The 20,546-nt window shown below is 40.5% G+C and overlaps 1 protein-coding gene across 1 annotated transcript; it reads right to left on the bottom strand.

The window, feature by feature from the left end:
- Window positions 1–2,923: 2,923 nt before the first annotated feature.
- On the bottom strand, window positions 2,924–19,412 carry LOC140005549 (uncharacterized). The gene is made up of 4 exons (XM_072046556.1): window positions 18,812–19,412; window positions 16,469–18,251; window positions 14,098–14,344; window positions 2,924–3,028 (listed from the first exon to the last, which is right to left on the bottom strand). The coding sequence occupies exons 1-4, from the start codon at window positions 19,410–19,412 to the stop codon at window positions 2,924–2,926; spliced, it is 2,736 nt and encodes a 911-aa protein (XP_071902657.1).
- Between the last annotated feature and the right edge of the window lie 1,134 nt (window positions 19,413–20,546).

Genomic DNA, 20,546 nt, shown 5'->3' with positions numbered 1-20,546 from the left:
AAGTGTTCGTGTGCAAGTGAAAGTGATAAAAGGGTGCATGTGTGCAAATGAGACAAAAGTGAAAGTGTAATGATAGAGTGGATTGAGAATGCATGAGCTTAGGGAATTTATGCATATTGGGTACGGGGAGACCTAAATCGTGACTCAATTTGCCCTTTGATAGAGGGAATACAAGCGTGCTAAGGCTTAGAAAAAGCCACACTCGTCTATATCCCATATTTAAGGGGACTCTTCAGGCAAATGTACCCTAACTAGCATGAGATGCAAAGAATCCTAAAATGAGGGAAAAGGGGCTCGAGGAGCATGCCAAATGATAAAACTAAGAAAAATGCATGACATGTAGTGAACATGCAAATATGCACTAACAAAAAGGGATGGCCTAATGAGCCACAACTAGCATTGGACTAGTGTGGTGACGTACATTCATCCATTCCATTCATTCATGGTTGTGAAAGCAAGTAGACATGCCAAAACGCTCGTAAACACGTAGCACGTAGCACTTAGCATGCTCGACTAGATGCAAGAGCCTACTAAAGCAATTAAACATGCAGCAACAAAACAAACAACCAAGGGGAAGGGGAAATGGACCAGATGCTCTTCGAGCCCTATCTATTACAAGCCAAGAGGTGTACACATACCCCATAAAAACATAAAGGGAAAGGGGAAATGGATCAGATGCTCTCCGAGCCCTATCTATTACAAGCCAAGAGGTGTACACATACCCCATAAAACTTAAATAAAAGTGAAAGCAAGTAAATGCACGCAAGGAGGTAAGGAAAGCGAAGTAGACAGGCATATTCACATAACACATAAGATCACATAGGAGAGACAAAAAGGGATAAAAGAAATCGTACCTCCCCCCGTGTGTAATGCTAGTAAGGTAGTAAACAAACTCAACTTGGCTAGAGTCACCCAAGAAAAGACTAACTTAGGCTAAAATCACCAAAAACAAAAGATTAATGCACCAATTTAGTGATAAGATATAAACTAAACAATTTGAATCCACCAAAACATCAAACTTTCCCTCAATGGCAACTCAATGAAGTCAAAACTACTTAAAGACCAAGGCAAAAGGCATGATCATCCAATCCCCAAGCATAACATCTACTAAAGACCCAAAAGCAAGCACTACTCAATCATTTGAACCTAATTGAGGCATTTAAGAACTCAAAAGTCCCCAAGTAAATAATAAAGTCCAAGCAAACATCATATCTCTAGAATCCAAGAGTGAATGAAGGTCCATGAATGGTTCAAACGTGCATTTTGAAAATTCAATAGCAACCATTAATCAACCAAATAAAACCAATTGAAAAATTTAAGAGCTTCAAAAGTCCCAAAAACAATGAAAGGCCAAATGATGACTCAAAATATACCCACCTTAGGACCTAATTGTAAAAAAATGAGAACTTGCTTGGGCTTTTGTGGAACATGGAGAAGCTTGAAGGATTAAATTGATTAAGTATTCAAGTTACTTGGGCCATAGTGAGTCAAGAGGGGACTTGGGGGGTTTTGGTGCAAAAATTTCTGAGGTTTTCCATGCATGCAACGAAAACAGAAAACTTCTCAACTTCTGCAAATTTCTGCCGCAAGTTCATACCAGAAAATGCACAAACCGTGCGAATTTCATACCAGAAAAAATGACCATAAACACTACAAACAGAGCCCAAGCTTCAATCATTACTCTATAACCATCATTGACATGAATTATATGCGTGCAAAACAGAATTCGAATCAAGTCTTCTGCCAAACAGAATTCGGCAACTAGGAAATCTTCTACAATAAACTCTGCTGCAAAAATGCAGCTCCAAGAAACTTTTAGCCAGCAAGATTCAATTCCAGCTCAAGTATGTTTTAGACATAAACACTCAAAACCAATCCAAGCTTCATAACAACCATTTTATCATTCAAACCAAACAAAACATAGAAGAAAAATCATGCAAAGCTGGAAAATTCTGGGCAAAAGGTTCGGCCATCCTGACTAGTTTATCTTCAGCAGAACATTCAGTCATAGCTCAAGTGTTTTTGGACCCACCATGGAAACAAGATTGAGGTGCAAACAAGGTGATAAAAACCCAGCTTTGAGCTATTACGGGCAAAGATTGCAGAACAAATGACAAAAAGAAAAGAAACTGGCGGCAGCATGCATATCTTTGGTGCAACAGTTTTGTTTTCCCTTTCTCATTAAACATACACATCATGCAAATGAATCCCAAGCTAGCAGAAAATGCACAACTCAACATTTTAATGCTGAAATCAAGGCATCAAGCTACACAAACAACTGCAAATCAGACCATGGACTCCAGGCTACGGGTAAGAACTTCAAGCTCCACGGCTGTAGCAGGCCAAAAATTCTAAGCTTGTTGCAGCAGCGGATTTTATGTACAAAACTTCAACCAAGCACAATTTAAACCCAGGCATTAAATCATCAAACATTCCGTACTTGCAACATAGAACCTTCGGATTTAAGCGTAAAGAATATGCAAAGCTAGAAATTTTCTGTGACTTCACAAATCGAAAAAGAAACTCTGCAACTTCCTCCCTACCATTTCAGCACACACGACACATTTATAAGCTTCCCAATGGAGCATACAGAACTCAAACTGATGTCCCAACAAAAAGCTCTAACACACCCATAAGACTATGACGAAACGCAAGAGAAAGAACGTGGAGACGGCAACAACTCAATCTTCTTTTGAAATTCTGGTTTTGAAAAAATCTTGCAAAGAGAACCATTTCAATCCCTAACCCATTACTCAAGACTGACCCAAAGCTATAGAAAGGCGAGATGTAACTCAGAAATAGCTAATAAACTCCAAAAGTTCAAGCAAAACCCAAATCATGAAAACAAGTAAGATACCAAGAACAGGACTTGCAACCCATGAGTCACACTCATACGGAAAACATGAAAGTTAGCCACAACTAACTAATACATGAACCAGGGACGATTACGATGAACAGCCATACGAGAACATATTTCTGTTTCTGATGAATCAGCGATGGTATCATCAAAACCAAAGAAAGCTTCTAACTTCACCATCAAACAACCCAAGTAAGCGAAAGAAACAGAAAAAGGAAGCATCTTTACCCGTAAAAATGGAAGGGAAGATGCGATTCAACCTTGAGGTGTAGTACGCTCCAGCAGATGAACGGGATGTATTGCTTCGTTTGAGCAGACCCAGGGAGCAATGGAGAAACTCAATCTTCCTTCGACCCTGCTTTATGAATCTTCCTTTTCTCCAGATTTTCTCGCACAGGCTCCCTCCTCTAAAGCTCTCTTTTCTAGCTTTTCTGGTTCTCCGCCGCCTCCTAAACCCTCAGTCTCTCTTGCTTTCAGTTTTTTCCTTCCGTTAGCTCCTCTCTTTTCTCTCCCTGTCGCGTTTTTCAGCCATCAACTTCTCTCCCTCCCCGACTCTCTCCTCCGTCACTCTTAGCTCTCTCTCTTTTTTTGTTCTATTTTCATTCCCCCCCCCCAAGCCCCCTTGCGGCTACCATTTTTCTTTAGCTTTTATATCCCAGTTCAACCCTAAGAACCTCTGTCCTTTTTCTGTATTTTGCAGCTTCAGGAGCCGTCCCAGATTTCTTTGCAAACGGCGCAAGTCCGCAGCTTTCATGCTGCGGCAACAATTTTCCTTTTTTCTTTTTTTTCAGCTAATTAAAACAGAAATTAATAACAATAAAAATGAAATAAATGATAATAACAAAAATTTATAATAACAGAAATTGATATTGAACAGCAAATTACAACTTCCATTTTTCATCCATTTTCTTTTTTTCCATTTTTCTCATTTTTCACTTTTCCTCTTTTTTTCCTAAATGAACCAAATAAAAGATAAATTAAGCAGAAATGACTAAAATAGATAAATAAAGCTGAATAAAACAAAATTTCTATTTTTTCCTTTTTTCCAAGAAACTCTATGCTAAAAACTTAAAAATAAAAATAAAACTAGAAACTAAAAACTAAAAATCGAATAAAACTAACACGACAAATAAAAAACTAAAAATAAACAGTAAACGAAATTACACCAAAAATTTGGTGTCTACAGTTTGCCCCTCTTTGTCTGAGTTTTGAAAAAACTTGAGACAAAGAAGTAGACACCAAATACTTACCTGCATTCTTCGGCTGCGAATTACTCAAACGATGGGGATTGACCCCAGACAGGAAATTTTAAAATTGGGATAGACCCACGGGATAGACCCGGACAGAAATGTAAAATTGGGATAGACCCACGGGATAGACCCGAACAGAAATTTAAATTTGGGATAGACCCACGGGATAGACCCGGACAGAAATTTAAAATTGGGATAGACCCACGGGATAGACCCGGACAGAAATGTAAAATCGGGATAGACCCACGGGATAGACCCGGACAGAAATGTAAAATTGGGATAGACCCACGGGATAGACCCGAACAGAAATTTAAACTTGGGATAGACCCACGGGATAGATTCGGACAGAAATGTAAAATTGGGATAGACCCACGGGATAGACCCGAACTGAAATTTAAACTTGGGATAGACCCACGGGATAGACCCGGACAGAAATGTAAAATTGGGATAGACCCACGGGATAGACCCGAACAGAAATTTAAACTTGGGATAGACCCACGGGATAGACCCGGACAGAAATGTAAAATTGGGATAGACCCACGGGATAGACCCGAACAGAAATTTAAACTTGGGATAGACCCACGGGATAGACCCGGACAGAAATGTAAAATTGGGATAGACCCACGGGATAGACCCGGACAGAAATGTAAAATTGGGATAGACCCACGGGATAGACCCGAACAGAAATTTAAACTTGGGATAGACCCACGGGATAGACCCGGACAGAAATGTAAATGGGATAGACCCAGTCTTGCCATTCAATTGGTCAAGAAATTGGATTTGATTTGTCAAGATACAAGAAATTGAATTTGATTTTCCAAGAAACAAGAATTTGAACTTGATTTTTGATTTTTGACTTTTGAACCTTTCTGATTTTTCGAGAGAATCTTTTTTCAAAAATAATTTGCCCCCAGTGTAGGGCCCTTTTTCCCTTCTTTCTTCTTCGGCATCGGCCTTCCACATCACCGGATGCTCCTTCGTCGATTTAAACTATGTATACCAGCACAGGGGACTTATATGCACTCAAATTTTCATGAAAATGGCAGCGTGATTGATTTGAAAAATACATTATTTGATTCTTGGACGAAATCCTCAATTGGATTACACAAATATTTGCCCCTGTGTGGGCTTGCTTTCACAAAATCTTATAAACAAAATTTTGCCCCAGTATGGGCCATTTAATTGCAAAAACTTGCTTGGATGACTCTCCAATTATTTGAACAAAGTAAGCAATTGCTTTTCCTAACATATCATGTGAAGAAAATTGAATGTCTTGCTTAAACTCATATAGCACATTTCATGATGAATTTCTCAAAATAATGCCAAATTACGAAAGATTTCTTCCCCACTTTAGCATCAATGCTTTGGGTGATGGGTCACTATTTCTGGTTGGTTCATCTTTCAGGACCAATCAAGTGACTTTATTTTTTTATATGGCTAAGGAAATGGGAGGTCAGAATTTGTCTCTTTTTTTTCTCTTTTTTTTCAAAGTTGTATGTAATCCCTTCAGTACCACATCTTAGTGAAAGCAGAGAGTTTGTCACCCTTATTTCTTAAGAAAACGTAGTCCACATATGAGCTTTATAGGTTTGCAACAATATGGATAACAATAGCTAATCCTGTGAAAATTGGTTATACCCCCACGATCACAAATGATTGATGGATTTCACAGAAGTATAATTCTCACTTTGGATTGTCATGAAGGAATAAGTCAACAATGGACTTTATTAGCTTGTAATGTGGCTTGAAGCGATAGTTAAAGAAATAAGATTTTCAAGGACATTGCACTGAAGATCGCTCTTTTCCCAAAATTGCCCCTATTCTGAACTCAAAAAATCTCAGACTTTGATTGCATTTTTCTTATCATTTACCAGGGACTTCAACGTCGAATTTTTCTGCATTTTTTCTTTCGCCTCTTTTCTTTTCCCTCGAGCTGATGGGTTTCCTCATACCCGAGTAATTCAGAAATACAGCTAAAATTTTCGGCATCAGAAATTTTCTTGACAGGGCCATTGCAAAGAACAGAAGTCAGGACTTTCGGCTTTTGTAATGGGGGTCTGGTGGGGTGTTTAGAAAAGTTAAGGCTTGAAAGCGGATTTCAAAAGTGGTTTGAAGAATCTGAGATCGCATTGTTGCGCCAACCCTATTTTAGGGCTAAATCAGAATTTTGGCCCAGTTTATGCACAATTGAGGCTTTTTCTCTTTCATTTTCTTTCTTTTTTTTGATTTTTCGGCCTTCTGCCATTCTTTTGAACCTTCACAAAATTTGTCCCAGTTTACTTTTGAACTGAGGTTCTCTTTTCTTCTTTTGTCTTTTGATTTTGTGGCTTTTCACCTTTTCACTTCTTGAAACTTTCCTTTTCAATTCAAACTTGCCCCCAGTGTGGGGTTTGCGATTCTCAGGGGTTGCCAAACGAAATAATTTATTCTGATGGCTCAAAAGGGATAACTAGGGATAGAATGTTCGATTGGAAAAAGAAGATGGCCTGACTTGTATTCTGTTCCTTACAATAACTCTGAGAGGAAACTTTCATTAATGCGAAATTTCTTGCATGTATCTGAATTAATTGACTGAGGAAGACTCTCCATAAGTGGTTCGTCGGACAAAACCCTTCCTTTTCCCCTTTTTCCAAAATTGAAGCCTAGATAGATTCAAATTTCTCCAACTTGTGATTCCCTCTTTTCTTTTCTTTTTGACATTTTTGCTTCTTTTTCTCTTTCTCTCTTTTTTTTTTTCAAAATTCCCCAATGTGGGGTGCGATCATATGTGCACTCGAAAAGAACCACCAATTTTTTGGCTCAAATGAGGATGCAAGGGATAAATGGTGTTTAGGTTGTAGAAATGATGGCCAAAGTATCATTCTTACACCTCATGACAACCAAAGTAGTGAAATGGTCATTGAAAATTCATTCCCTTTTTGATATTTGAAAATTTTCCAATATTGGGTAGTGATCATCAAGGCGCTCATTTGAAATGAAATTATTCTTTTAAAAGCTCAAATGGGAGAGCAAATGATAAAATGTGTATAGGTAGAGAAAAGAATGCTCGAAGTATCATTCTAAATTTTCAAAACAAACAAGAATAATGCACATTTTTGCTTTCACTTAGATGTGATTGATCCAAATTAGACACCATTGAACATTTTTAAGCACAAATTGCCCCAATTTATCAATCAATGTGACTGACTTTATTTTGGGATTAAGTGAAGGAGAAAGGTATCTCATGGGCCTTCTGAGTGACCTCTTTTAATTTTTGAACACTCTTATTGTGTAGCTTGGATCAGCAATCTAGTGTACACAAGGATCTTAGAAAGCATACACTTGCGAATTTTCAGGCTGGAGGTTGAAAAAATCTCAATTCGGTCGTATTTCTTAAAATTCATCATGAAATCTCCAATGAGCAAAAGAATTGAATGTACATGAGTATACACAAAACAATAATTGTTCAAAACTTCATTACTAACAAAATTAAAACAAAATTTGTCGATCAACAATGAGAAGAGCGAAACTTGTAAAGAGCTCCACATATACACCTTTCATCTCATTTTCTTTTGAAACAAAATGTATTAACAAATCAAATAAACAGAATTTTCCTTTGAAAAATAATTACAAAATCTCTCAGAGGCTTTAGCGTAGAGCTTTCAGATAGATCATTTATGTTTTCATTGTAGGATCTGCCCAAGAATCACACAATACTTGCAATTTTGACACTTTATTAGATCAGAAGTGTCATCAGATATAGAAAAACATTTTCACCTTATTGAAACATTTTTATGAATGCAGGGGAGGGGGAAAAACAAAAGAAAAAAATACCCTGAGTTAGTAAATAAGAATATAAAATCGGTATGCATGTCCTATGGGGGAACCCTTTTTGTGCCAAGGGTAGGCCTAGCATGAAGATGCAATCCTCCAGAGCAGGCACTATACAATACCTGATGGATCCGATCAGCTTATGGAGTGAAAATAATTTTGAAAAATTTGGCCCATTGGAATAAGAAGAGACGTTTGTCAAAATGAGGACCTCGTCCGAAGGGATTGATCACTTTTGATCGATACAAGAACTTGCAAAAACGCACGGGTTTGACCTTGACGAACTTCCTATCGAAGAGATTGGAATTCGTTTTGACAACCTTTCTCAGTGAAGCACGGGTCAAAACTCCAACTGATCAAATGGCTGGATGCAATGGATGCTTTTCTCAAAATCGAATAGGTTTTCCATTTTGAAATTCGACATTGAAACCCTAATTGGTCAGATGGGTTGAATGAAATTTATAATCGACCGCATTACCCTAAAAAGGGAAACGGGTCAAATGAATTGAGTAAAATTTAAAAACTTACTCAAAATTGACCGAACCATCCCTAAAAAGGAACTTGATCGAATGAAATTGAAAATTTTATTCAAAAATGGATCGGATCATCCTAAAAAGGAACTTGATCAATCGAGAATTTATTCAAAATTGACCAGATCGCCCTAAAAGGGTAAATTGGTCAAATGAATGAAATTGAATTAGTGATTTATTCAAAAATCTGCCGAGTGACCCTAAAAAGGGTAAATTGGTCAAATGAATTGGTGATTTATTGAAAATCGACCAAGTGACCCTAAAGAGAGTAAATTGGTCAAATGAATTGATGGTTTATTGAAAATCGACCAGGTGACCCTAAAAAGGGTAAGTTGGTCAAATGAATTGATGATTTATTGAATGAATTGGCAAAATGGATTGGTTGAATTGTCCGGCCATTGGCTATTTCAAAATTATTGAGGTGCATTGGTCTATGACCTTCTAAAAATCAAATTTTGGCCTCAATTTATTTATCGTCTCAATAGGAGGAATCATTTGTGAATTTTTTCAAATTAATGTCCTTTTACGCAAGGGATTTTTACCAATTTTTGATAAAATGGCCAAAAAGTGATTATTAGATGCTCATATTCCAAAGATCACTCTATGAACATGATCGGACCCTACCTTACCTTGTGCACTACCCCTTTGGATGGTACAAAATGTAAACGTGCAAGTCTCACTGGACTAAGTATCCGAGACACAAGGTGGCTTATTCCTAAACACGGGATTCCCTATGTGGCATTCCCTTTCTATGATTAATGCATGATGCCAGTTTATTAAAGCGATGTAAATATGTGACAAATACGGCCTAAAGGACATAAATAATACATCGGGGGGAAAAGGTCTAAAAATGAAATGTATTTATTGAAAATCAAGTGCAATAACTGAAATTTAAACATGTGAGCTATCTAGTGGGTGAGTCACTAAAAGAGTGCCAAAAAGGGCCTCTTATTGCTAAGGCATATGAATGCAAGCCAAGAAAATAAAAGAATGGTTAGTGCAATTGATAGTACACATAACACATTGGGAGCAATTAAGAAGAAGAAATACAATAAAACAAGCAAAAGGGGTGGAACCCCTTCCCTCGTGCCTAATGTGCTTAAAATAGGGTGAGGCTGACTCTAACCTAGGAAAATGCTAATATGGATGCACGAGGCTGGGGTTTCACTAATGCCTAGACTCGATAAAGTTTCGGCTCCCAAGCCTTCAGACCTAAAGGCGAAGGGTCATCACTCCCAGGGCCATTGATCGGTGGCTCGAGTGATCCCTTAGGTAGCGCTATGGGCGCAGAGCACACCAGCCGCCTACCCAAGGCGATCGATCCTAATCCTACAAGGCGGTGTGGGAAACGCCCACGAAAAACAAAATAAAATGGGATAAAAGCAAGTAAACGTGCACGTATGAAGTGTTCCCCTATTTTGAGGGAAGGGGTGAGAACCACACGAGGCTCTAAAGGCGACACACCCCCCCAAATGCAATGCAAGCGCGAGATAAATAAGTAAACATACATCCAATCAACCAATCACACGTACGTGAGTGAGGGAATAGTTGGATACGCGCACGAGGCAAAAGGCCCTAAAAATGGAAAGTGCAACCCTAATATCCAAATGCAATGCATAAAAAAGGGTAGAAAAAGGAAAAGAATGGCCAAGTCAAATGCTTGGACCCACTTAGGAAGTCCCCAGTGGAGTCGCCAACTGTCGCGCCCCACTTTTTGAATGGATGAAGTGAATGTGTGAGATTGTGTGAAGTGGGAAGATTGATAAAATACGATACAAGTGGAGGTGTGCAAATGTCTTTGAATGCAAATATATATACTCCAAGTGCAAGTGGGCAAAAAATGCATGTATGCAATTTAAAGAAAAGTGCGAAAGTGTCGGTGTGCAAATGAAGATGAAAGTACTCGTGTGCGAGTGAAGATAAGAGTGTTCGTGTGCAAGTGAAGATAAAAAAGTGTTCGTGTGCAAGTGAAAGTGATAAAAGGGTGCATGTGTGCAAATGAGACAAAAGTGAAAGTGTAATGATAGAGTGGATTGAGAATGCATGAGCTTAGGGAATTTATGCATATTGGGTACGGGGAGACCTAAATCGTGACTCAATTTGCCCTTTGATAGAGGGAATACAAGCGTGCTAAGGCTTAGAAAAAGCCACACTCGTCTATATCCCATATTTAAGGGGACTCTTCAGGCAAATGTACCCTAACTAGCATGAGATGCAAAGAATCCTAAAATGAGGGAAAAGGGGCTCGAGGAGCATGCCAAATGATAAAACTAAGAAAAATGCATGACATGTAGTGAACATGCAAATATGCACTAACAAAAAGGGATGGCCTAATGAGCCACAACTAGCATTGGACTAGTGTGGTGACGTACATTCATCCATTCCATTCATTCATGGTTATGAAAGCAAGTAGACATGCCAAAACGCTCGTAAACACGTAGCACGTAGCACTTAGCATGCTCGACTAGATGCAAGAGCCTACTAAAGCAATTAAACATGCAGCAACAAAACAAACAACCAAGGGGAAGGGGAAATGGACCAGATGCTCTTCGAGCCCTATCTATTACAAGCCAAGAGGTGTACACATACCCCATAAAAACATAAAGGGAAAGGGGAAATGGATCAGATGCTCTCCGAGCCCTATCTATTACAAGCCAAGAGGTGTACACATACCCCATAAAACTTAAATAAAAGTGAAAGCAAGTAAATGCACGCAAGGAGGTAAGGAAAGCGAAGTAGACAGGCATATTCACATAACACATAAGATCACATAGGAGAGACAGAAAGGGATAAAAGAAATTGTACCTCCCCTCGTGTGTAATGCTAGTAAGGTAGTAAACAAACTCAACTTGGCTAGAGTCACCCAAGAAAAGACTAACTTAGGCTAAAATCACCAAAAACAAAAGATTAATGCACCAATTTAGTGATAAGATATAAACTAAACAATTTGAATCCACCAAAACATCAAACTTTCCCTCAATGGCAACTCAATGAAGTCAAAACAACTTAAAGACCAAGGCAAAAGGCATGATCATCCAATCCCCAAGCATAACATCTACTAAAGACCCAAAAGCAAGCACTACTCAATCATTTGAACCTAATTGAGGCATTTAAGAACTCAAAAGTCCCCAAGTAAATAATAAAGTCCAAGCAAACATCATATCTCAAGAATCCAAGAGTGAATGAAGGTCCATGAATGGTTCAAACGTGCATTTTGAAAATTCAATAGCAACCATTAATCAACCAAATAAAACCAATTGAAAAATTTAAGAGCTTCAAAAGTCCCAAAAACAATGAAAGGCCAAATGATGACTCAAAATATACCCACCTTAGGACCTAATTGTAAAAAAATGAGAACTTGCTTGGGCTTTTGTGGAACATGGAGAAGCTTGAAGGATTAAATTGATTAAGTATTCAAGTTACTTGGGCCATAGTGAGTCAAGAGGGGACTTGGGGGGTTTTGGTGCAAAAATTTCTGAGGTTTTCCATGCATGCAACGAAAACAGAAAACTTCTCAACTTCTGCAAATTTCTGCCGCAAGTTCATACCAGAAAATGCACAAACCGTGCGTATTTCATACCAGAAAAAATGACCATAAACACTACAAACAGAGCCCAAGCTTCAATCATTACTCTATAACCATCATTGACATGAATTATATGCGTGCAAAACAGAATTCGAATCAAGTCTTCTGCCAAACAGAATTCGGCAACTAGGAAATCTTCTACAATAAACTCTGCTGCAAAAATGCAGCTCCAAGAAACTTTTAGCCAGCAAGATTCAATTCCAGCTCAAGTATGTTTTAGACATAAACACTCAAAACCAATCCAAGCTTCATAACAACCATTTTATCATTCAAACCAAACAAAACATAGAAGAAAAATCATGCAAAGCTGGAAAATTCTCCCTGGGGTTATCATCCATTCAAATCCAATGGTGCAAGAATGATGCATGAAAATTAGTCATACAAGAAACAATAATATGTGCAAGATGATTTCCTATGTCAGGCAAAGATGATCATGCAAAAGAATGTAGTCAAACCAATAGCAATTGAACGCAAATAGTCAAGAGAAATCAAGAAATTTATAAAGATACATTTTGCAAAAGAATATTTATGAAGAAAAATACAAAACTTGGCCAACGAATATCATATTCGAGACTTTGGACATATTTGCTTCGGAATTCGATACCGGCAGAAGTGTCACAATCATGAGGGAAAGCCCAAGCGGAACAGGTCACCAGCTATTCCTTCTCGTGCATGTCTCATTGAGAAAACCTACCTTGGCGCCCTTTCGGGTTTTCACCAAGGTTGCCCCCACCCTTTTTGTTTTGTTGTTTCTTTTTTCTCTCTTTTTCTTTTTTTCTTTTTCTCTTTTTTTTTTTTTTTTTTTTTTTTAAAAAAAAAGCGCCCTTTCGGGTTTTCGCCTAAAGAACAATGAAACATCTTGGCCATGATCGACTCAAAAATATGAATGAAAGATTTCAGGTATCAGTAAAATGCACTTCCCTTGTAAGATTAGGCGAAAGCATTATGGACATCATTTGCCAGTTGACTATCAAATTTCCTAATAGAAATGCACCAAGCGACGAAAGCCAGGACTTTGGGTTTTGTGATGAGGTCAGGTGGGGTGTTTCCAAAAAAGTTGAAGCTTGAAAGCAAATTCGATGCCAGGGGTAAAATAAACTGAGATTGCCCTATTTTGGAATCATTTCCGATTTTGAACGAAACCGAGGAAAATTTGCCCCAGTTTGATCGGATTTTCACTCTTTGCATTTTTCATTGCATTTTCCTCACTTTTGCATTTTTCTTTAAAAATTAAATTTGCCCCAGTGTGGGGTTCTTTTTCTTTTCTTCATCTTTCTTTCAAAATAAAAATTTTGCCCCTTCCATTCCATACATCAGTGAATATGGCGTTGCCCCAGTCGATGTCCGGATAGAAGTCCGATACGCCATTAGTGCATAGGGCAACTTTTCATGCCAATCGCGATGCCTTTCAGTCATTTTGCGGATAATCTTCTTCAAATTCTTATTCGCGGCTTCTACAGCTCCGTTCATCTGAGGCCTATAAATGGCGGAGTTGCGGTGTCTGATTTTGAATTGCTCGCATAGTCCATCCACCATGTCATTGTTCAGATTTTTGGCATTGTCAGTGATAAGCGTTTCGGGCACCCCAAAGCGACAGATGATGTGATCTCTCAAGAAATTGGCAACTACCTTCTTCGTCACATGTTTGAATGACTCCGCTTCAACCCACTTGGTGAAGTACTCGATTGTCACCAATATAAATCGATGTCCATTCGAGGCGGGTGGATCAATTGTACCAATCACGTCCATACCCCACATTGAACAGGGCCACGGGGCGATCATACTATGCAATTCAGTGGGTGGAGCGTGTATAACGTCACCGTGCATTTGACATTTTATACATCGTCGGACAAAATCTATACAATCACGCTCCATAGTAAGCCAGAAGTACCCGGTTCTCATGATTTTCTTTGCTAGCAAGTGGCCATTCATGTGAGGTCCGCAAACGCCACTATGTACTTTCTTCATCATATACTGAGCTTCATCTTCATCAATGCACCTTAAGAGGTTCAAATCTGAGGTTCTTTTATACAAGACTTCTCCACTCAAGAAAAATTTTGAAACCATTCTACGCAGAAAGCTCTTGTCCTTGGTACTAGCATGCAGGGGGTAAGATCCAGTTTTGAGAAACTCCTTAATATCATTATACCAAGGAACATTGTCAGAAGGCTTATCTACAGCCCAACAGTGGGCAGGCTTGTCTTGAAATTGAATCTGGATTGGTTCGATCTTCAACTCATCTGGATACTGGATCATAGAAGCTAAAGTGGCCAAAGCATCGGCAAACGCATTTCGGGCTCGTGGGAGATGTCTGAACTCCAAATTTTGAAATTGCTTGGCCAGAGTGAGCAAACTACAATGGTAGGGCAAAATCTTTGAATCTTTGGTCATCCACTGCTTCAAGGTTTGGTGCACGAGCAAATCTGAATCACTGAAAGCTACCAACTCCTTGATCTCCATTTCTAAAGCCATTTTGAGACCAAAAATGCAGGCTTCATATTCAGCCATGTTGTTGGTACAAGCAAATTGCAATTTGGCAGCGGCAGGGTAGTGTTTTCCTTCGGGCGAAACCAGAACAGCTCCAATTCCAGCTCCTAGAGGATTTGAAGCTCCGTCGAAGAAAAGCCTCCATTCAGGGCTCTGCTCACTTATATCGTCCGTGGCGCCTACAAATAAGATCTTTTCATCAGGGAAATAGGTGTGAAGTGGCTGATAATCATTGTCCCTTGGATTTTCCGCCAGATGATCAGCTATAGCTTGCCCCTTGACGGCCTTCTGTGAAGTGAAAACAATATCGAACTCTGAGAGAATTATCTGCCATTTAGCTAGACGTCCAGTTAGCATCGGCTTCTCCAGGAGATACTTCAAAGGATCGGATCGGGAAATAAGATAAGTGGTATGGCTCAACAGATAGTGTCTCAGCTTTTGAGCTGCCCAGGCCAATGCACAGCAGCTTTTCTCAATGAACGAATAATTAGCCTCGTACTGCGTAAACTTCTTGCTTATATAGTAAATAGCTTGCTCCTTCCTTCCAGAGTCATCGTGTTGCCCGAGGACACAACCAACCGCTCCGTCGAGCACAGATAAGTACATGATCAATGGTCGGCCCGGTTTGGGTGGCACCAGGACCGGAGGCTGCAGCAAATAATCTTTAATTTTGTCAAAAGCTTGTTGGCACTCTTCATTCCAGTACAACGGCACATTCTTTCTCAATAATTTGAACAACGGCTCGCATGTGGCCGTTAACTGGGCAATGAATCTCCCAATAAAATTGATCTTCCCTAAAAAGCTTTTCACGTCCTTCTGAGTTTTTGGCACTGGCATATCTCGAATCGCCTTGATTTTTGCTGGATCTATCTCTATGCCTCTCTTGCTCACGATGAAACCCAACAATTTACCAGCTGGTGCCCCAAAGGCGCATTTCGCAGGATTTAACTTCAAATTGTATTTTCGCAGCCTTTCAAATAGCTTCCTCAAATCATCCAAGTGGTCCTCCGCCCTTTTAGACTTGATTATGATGTCATCCACGTAGACCTCCATCTCTCGGTGGATCATATCATGAAATAGGGTAGTCATGGTTCTTTGATAGGTAGCTCCAGCATTCTTTAGACCAAACGGCATCACCCGATAGCAAAACGTGCCCCAAGGGGTGATAAAGGCGGTCTTTTCTCTATCCTCTTCCGCCATCAAAATCTGGTGATATCCAGCAAAGCAATCACAGAAGGATTCAATCTCATGCCCAGCGGTATTGTCCAGGAGAATGTGAATATTCGGCAGTGGAAAATCATCTTTAGGACTGGCTTTATTGAGGTCTCTATAATCAACACAAACTCGCACCTCTCCATTCTTTTTTGGAACAGGGACTGGATTCGAAAGCCAAATAGGGTAATGGGAAACAATGATAATGTTGGTTTGGAGTTGTTTTTCAATTTGTTCTTTTATTTTGAGGCTCATATCTGGTTTGAATTTTCGGGGTTTTTGTTTCACGGGTGGAAAAGTAGGGTCGGTGGGCAACGTATGCACTACCACATCAGTTGAAATGCCAGTCATATCATCATAGGACCATGCGAATACATCCTGGAACATAATCAAAAATTCAAGCATCTCCTTTTTCTGCCCCTCATTCAAATGAATACTAATTTGCACTTCCTTAACTTCATCTTTAGTGCCAATGTTAACCTTTTCTGTTTCTTCCAAGTTCAGTTTTGGTTTCTCCTCATATTGCTCAAGATCCTTTGCAAAAGAATCGAATACCTCTTCATTATCACTCTCGCTTTGGAGTTCGGATTCACAGACCTCCAAATCGTGAGTGATATAGAGATTGCCATTATCGAATTCCAGAATTGTGATATCCAAAGGATCAAATAATTTTATTTTTGGCCATCGAAACTCCTTCCGAACGGGCAGAAACTCGGCTGTCCAATTGGGAATTGACCCTTCGGGGATGTCAGGAAATTCAGCTTTGTCTGGAAAACTATCTTCAAATGTTGCCCCAATGAACAATTGGGCCAAACTAGCTTCAATTTCATCAACTGGGTTAATTTCCGACATGATCACCTCGGCTGGTCGTGGGAAAGTATAATGCAGTGGTGGAATGTCAAGAGCCCCTTGCCTTCCTTCTTTCTCCGCTTTCTTGCGTTCCTTCATCTCTCTGATGTCCTTGGCAGTCGGTCGGAAACCCAAACCAAATGAATCCTTTTTCTCCACAATCTCCACTGGCTTCAGAATTCCTTGCAAATCTCGTCCCAGCCCTTTGTCAAATTCATAGCCTCCACGGATCATTTCTTTGGCCATCATGACACTGGCCTTTGGTAAAGCTCGCTCCTCGTTTGTGATCCAACTTACAGAGACGATGTCAGCCGTGCTATGAGGAGTCATGGTGACATTGCGGCTTCCATCCTCTTTTGACCCAGAATCGGTGATTACAAGGCAATCCTCTTCGGCAAATATAGTTATCAGCTTGTCATTTACTACAAACTTCAGCAACTGATGTAATGAAGAAGGCACAGCCCCAGACTTATGAATCCACGGCCTTCCAAGTAGAACATTGTAAACACTAAGAAAGTGCATGACTTGGCAGGTTATTTGAAATTGGTCGGGCCCTATCTCGACGACTAAATCCACTTTTCCTATTGGCTCTCTTTGCGCTCCATCAAAACCTCGAATTATAGTCCCTGAAGGCCTCAGCTTTATGTCTTGCAACCCTAGCTTTTCCAAGGTGCTCCAAGGACAGATATTAAGTGCAGAGCCATTGTCAATCAATACTTTCGGCAGCATTTTCCCATTGCACCTCACAACTATGTATAGGGCCTTGTTATGTCCAATACCCTCCACCGGCAATTCATCGTCAGAAAAAGTAATTTGTTTGGTAAATAACACACTTCCAACCACATGCGAGAAATTATCAACTGAAATATCCCTAGGGATTTGAGCTCTAGTCAATACTTCGATCAACGCGTCCCTATGCATATCTGATGAAAAGAGCAGGTCCAACATGGATATCTGAGCAGGTGACTTGCTTAGCTTCTCGATTACATTGTATTCGCTTCTCTGGAGCCTTTTAAGAAAATCCAAAGCCTCTTTCTCGGTGATTGTTGGTTTAGCAGGCGGCTCGGAATTATTTGCTTGAATCGGAATGGTAGTTTCAAACGGACCGGCAGTCTTCCCCGATCTGGTAACCACTGACACCTCCTTCTTTGCAATTGACTTCTCCCCAATCTGTATGACGGGTTCATCGTAATTCCATGGCACTTGTTGCAGACTTAAAACAGGCTCTTGCTTCGGGAATTCAATGACTACGGGCTCCAAAACCTCCCTCTCAGCTGGCGTGAGATCCAAGATAAAAGGCTTTTCATCCTCTTCGAATGGCAATTCTATGACAAATGGCTGGTCTGTGATCCCAAATACTTCAGCTTCCCTCGCCAATTTCTTGACTTGTTCCACATACTCTGCATCGTCCAGAATGACCCCAACGATATTAGCGTGCTCCGGCAAGGGGTTTCTATTTACGTTCGGTCCTTGTGCCTCCCTTTTCCTAATTACAATCTCTCCGGCTTCAATCATGTCTTGAACTTTATGTTTGAGAGCCTTGCAATCCAAAGTGGAATGCCCGGGTGTCCCTGAGTGATAAGCACAAACAGCTTGCGGGTTATACCAGGCGGGCATGCCATACGGATAGGTAGGAGGGGGTACCATACCAATTTTTCTCCGGCCTTTAACTGGTCATACAATTGGTCTAAAGGCCTACCTAAATTGGTCAATGTACGGCTAGGGGGTCGGTTGTAAAGTTCAGTAGGTTGAGGATGGTTGTAATCAGGTCTATTCGGTGGAGGAAATCTTGGGTTATACGGTGGGCGAGGTCGGTTTTGGGGTGGATTTGGTTGAGAGATTTGAAAAGGAACTGAAGGTGGGTTAGGATAGCTTGGGCGAGGTCGAGGGTGGTGGATATTGGTAGTATATACATGGTGTGGGTTTGGATAATAAGGGTAATGTGGTTGGTAGGTTGGATTGTGTTGATATCGGGGTCTGGGTGAAGGGTTTTGATTCCATATGAAGGCAGCTTCCCCCCCCTTCTTTTTAAGTTGCGGGTTCTTCCCACTACTCCCTTGCCCTTGCAAAGCTTCCACTTGCGATTTCAGGGCAGAGACGTTGACAATTTTTCCGGCTCTCACAAAGTCATCAAACTCCTCGAGTTTATTTACAATTGCAGCAAACGAACATCCGGTCATACGAAAAATCTCTTCGAAATATGGAGGATCATGCGCCTTTATGAATGTGCGAATAATTTCATCCTCAGTCATCGGAGGTTCCACCTTAGCAGCTACCTTTCTCCATCTTTTGGCGTATGTCTTGTGATCCTCAGATGGTTGCCTCTTTGTGCCCTCCAAAGTAGTCCGGGTCGGTGCCAATTCACAGTTATACTCATACTGTCTGATAAAAGCATTGGACAGATCGAGCCAGGTTTTCACCTCCTCCAGCTTTAAATTTGAATACCAATCAAGGGCATCGCCTTCTAAACTCTCCGGGAATAACCTTAACGGCAAGTTCTCATCATCCACTGGTCTACCCAACTTGTTAGCGAACAAACGCAAGTGCGTCTTTGGGTTGCCCGTACCGTCATATTTGTTGAACTTCGGGGTCTTGAACCCCACCGGCAGTTGCACGTTTGGAAATAGGCACAGATCATCGTAATCTAACACCCCTTGTTTGCTTAACCCTTGGCTCTTGCGGATGAACTCATCGAAACGGTCCAACCGCTTAAGTAACTTCAGATCAATTGGGGCAGATGACTCTCCCATTTCTGGCTTGTTTTGAAAAACGTGCTCCGGCACAACGGGCTCTGCAGTAGTTTGATAAAAGGCGTGTGGATCTGGAGGCATGTTTGGACCACCTTGGCCACCTTGGGTTTGAAATCCCTGCCCATAGAGAGGATAGAACGGAGGATTTTGAGTGTAAGCATATTGCGGGTTGACAATTCCCTCAAATGTAGTTTGAATTGGAGGAATAACAAAAGGTAACGTGGTTTGAATTGGCGGAATAACAAATGGTTCGGATTGTGGTTGTCTGACGGGCGGAGACTCGGGTTGCACTCCGCTACTAACGAGCTCGTCGATCAATTTCTTTTGGGCGGCCATTTCAGATGCCATCTCCCCAAATTTGGTGAGCAATTCGGTCAACTGAACCCCGGGACTTGCGATCTCCGGCTGGGTCGTTGCAACGGTCTTTTCCGATGACTCTTGCTGGGTACTCATGTCTACACGATTCCTTTGGGCCTTACTTCGGGATCGCGTTATGATGGGGCTTCGTCGAGAAGCTATGGTTAAATGTTACCTGAAAGTACGAAATGACGTGCTTTTAGATTTAGCCTTGGCTTAGCCCCTTTTTAGCAAAAAATAAAACAAAGAAAAAGAAAAAGACGAGAGTTAGTAGATGTTCCAAAAATTCGGATGCATGTCCTACGGGGGGAACCCTTTTGTGCCAAGGGTAGGCCTAGCATGATGCAAACCTTCGGCGTAAAATCCCTTTTTCAAACCTGTGAGTGAATATAGAAGCAGGAATTCTCATTAAAATATGGACAAACTCAGTCCTTCTTTACAATTTCATTGATGGTTCGACCAACCATTCTTACAAAGTCTTCATGTCTAGCTAGTTTAGTGTGTTGGGACTCCCTAGAACTCCCGATGCTAAGTTTCCGAATTTCATCTTGGATTTTGTCAAATGCACTCAATGCCTTTTCTAAGTTCTCGGTCTTTTTGGCCTCTTTCTTCAATTGTGAGCGGGCGTCTTCCAATGCTTGATCGGCTACCATGATCTGCAACTGACGATTCTCCAACTCTTTCTTCAACTTTTCATTCTGCTCCTCAAGACTAAGGGAGACCAACGATGCCCTTTCTCTTCCTTGTTCCATCATTGATTTGATCCATTCGTTGTACTCTAAGACGACCTTAGGCTCTACTTTATTCACTTGGTCCAAATGCAGGTTGTCCAGACTACACAGATTCCCCCAAGCTTCC

The sequence above is a fragment of the Coffea arabica genome, chromosome 4e (assembly GCF_036785885.1).
Source record: "Coffea arabica cultivar ET-39 chromosome 4e, Coffea Arabica ET-39 HiFi, whole genome shotgun sequence".
Lineage (NCBI taxonomy): Eukaryota > Viridiplantae > Streptophyta > Magnoliopsida > Gentianales > Rubiaceae > Coffea > Coffea arabica.
This window is presented reverse-complemented; position numbering and strand designations above follow the sequence as displayed.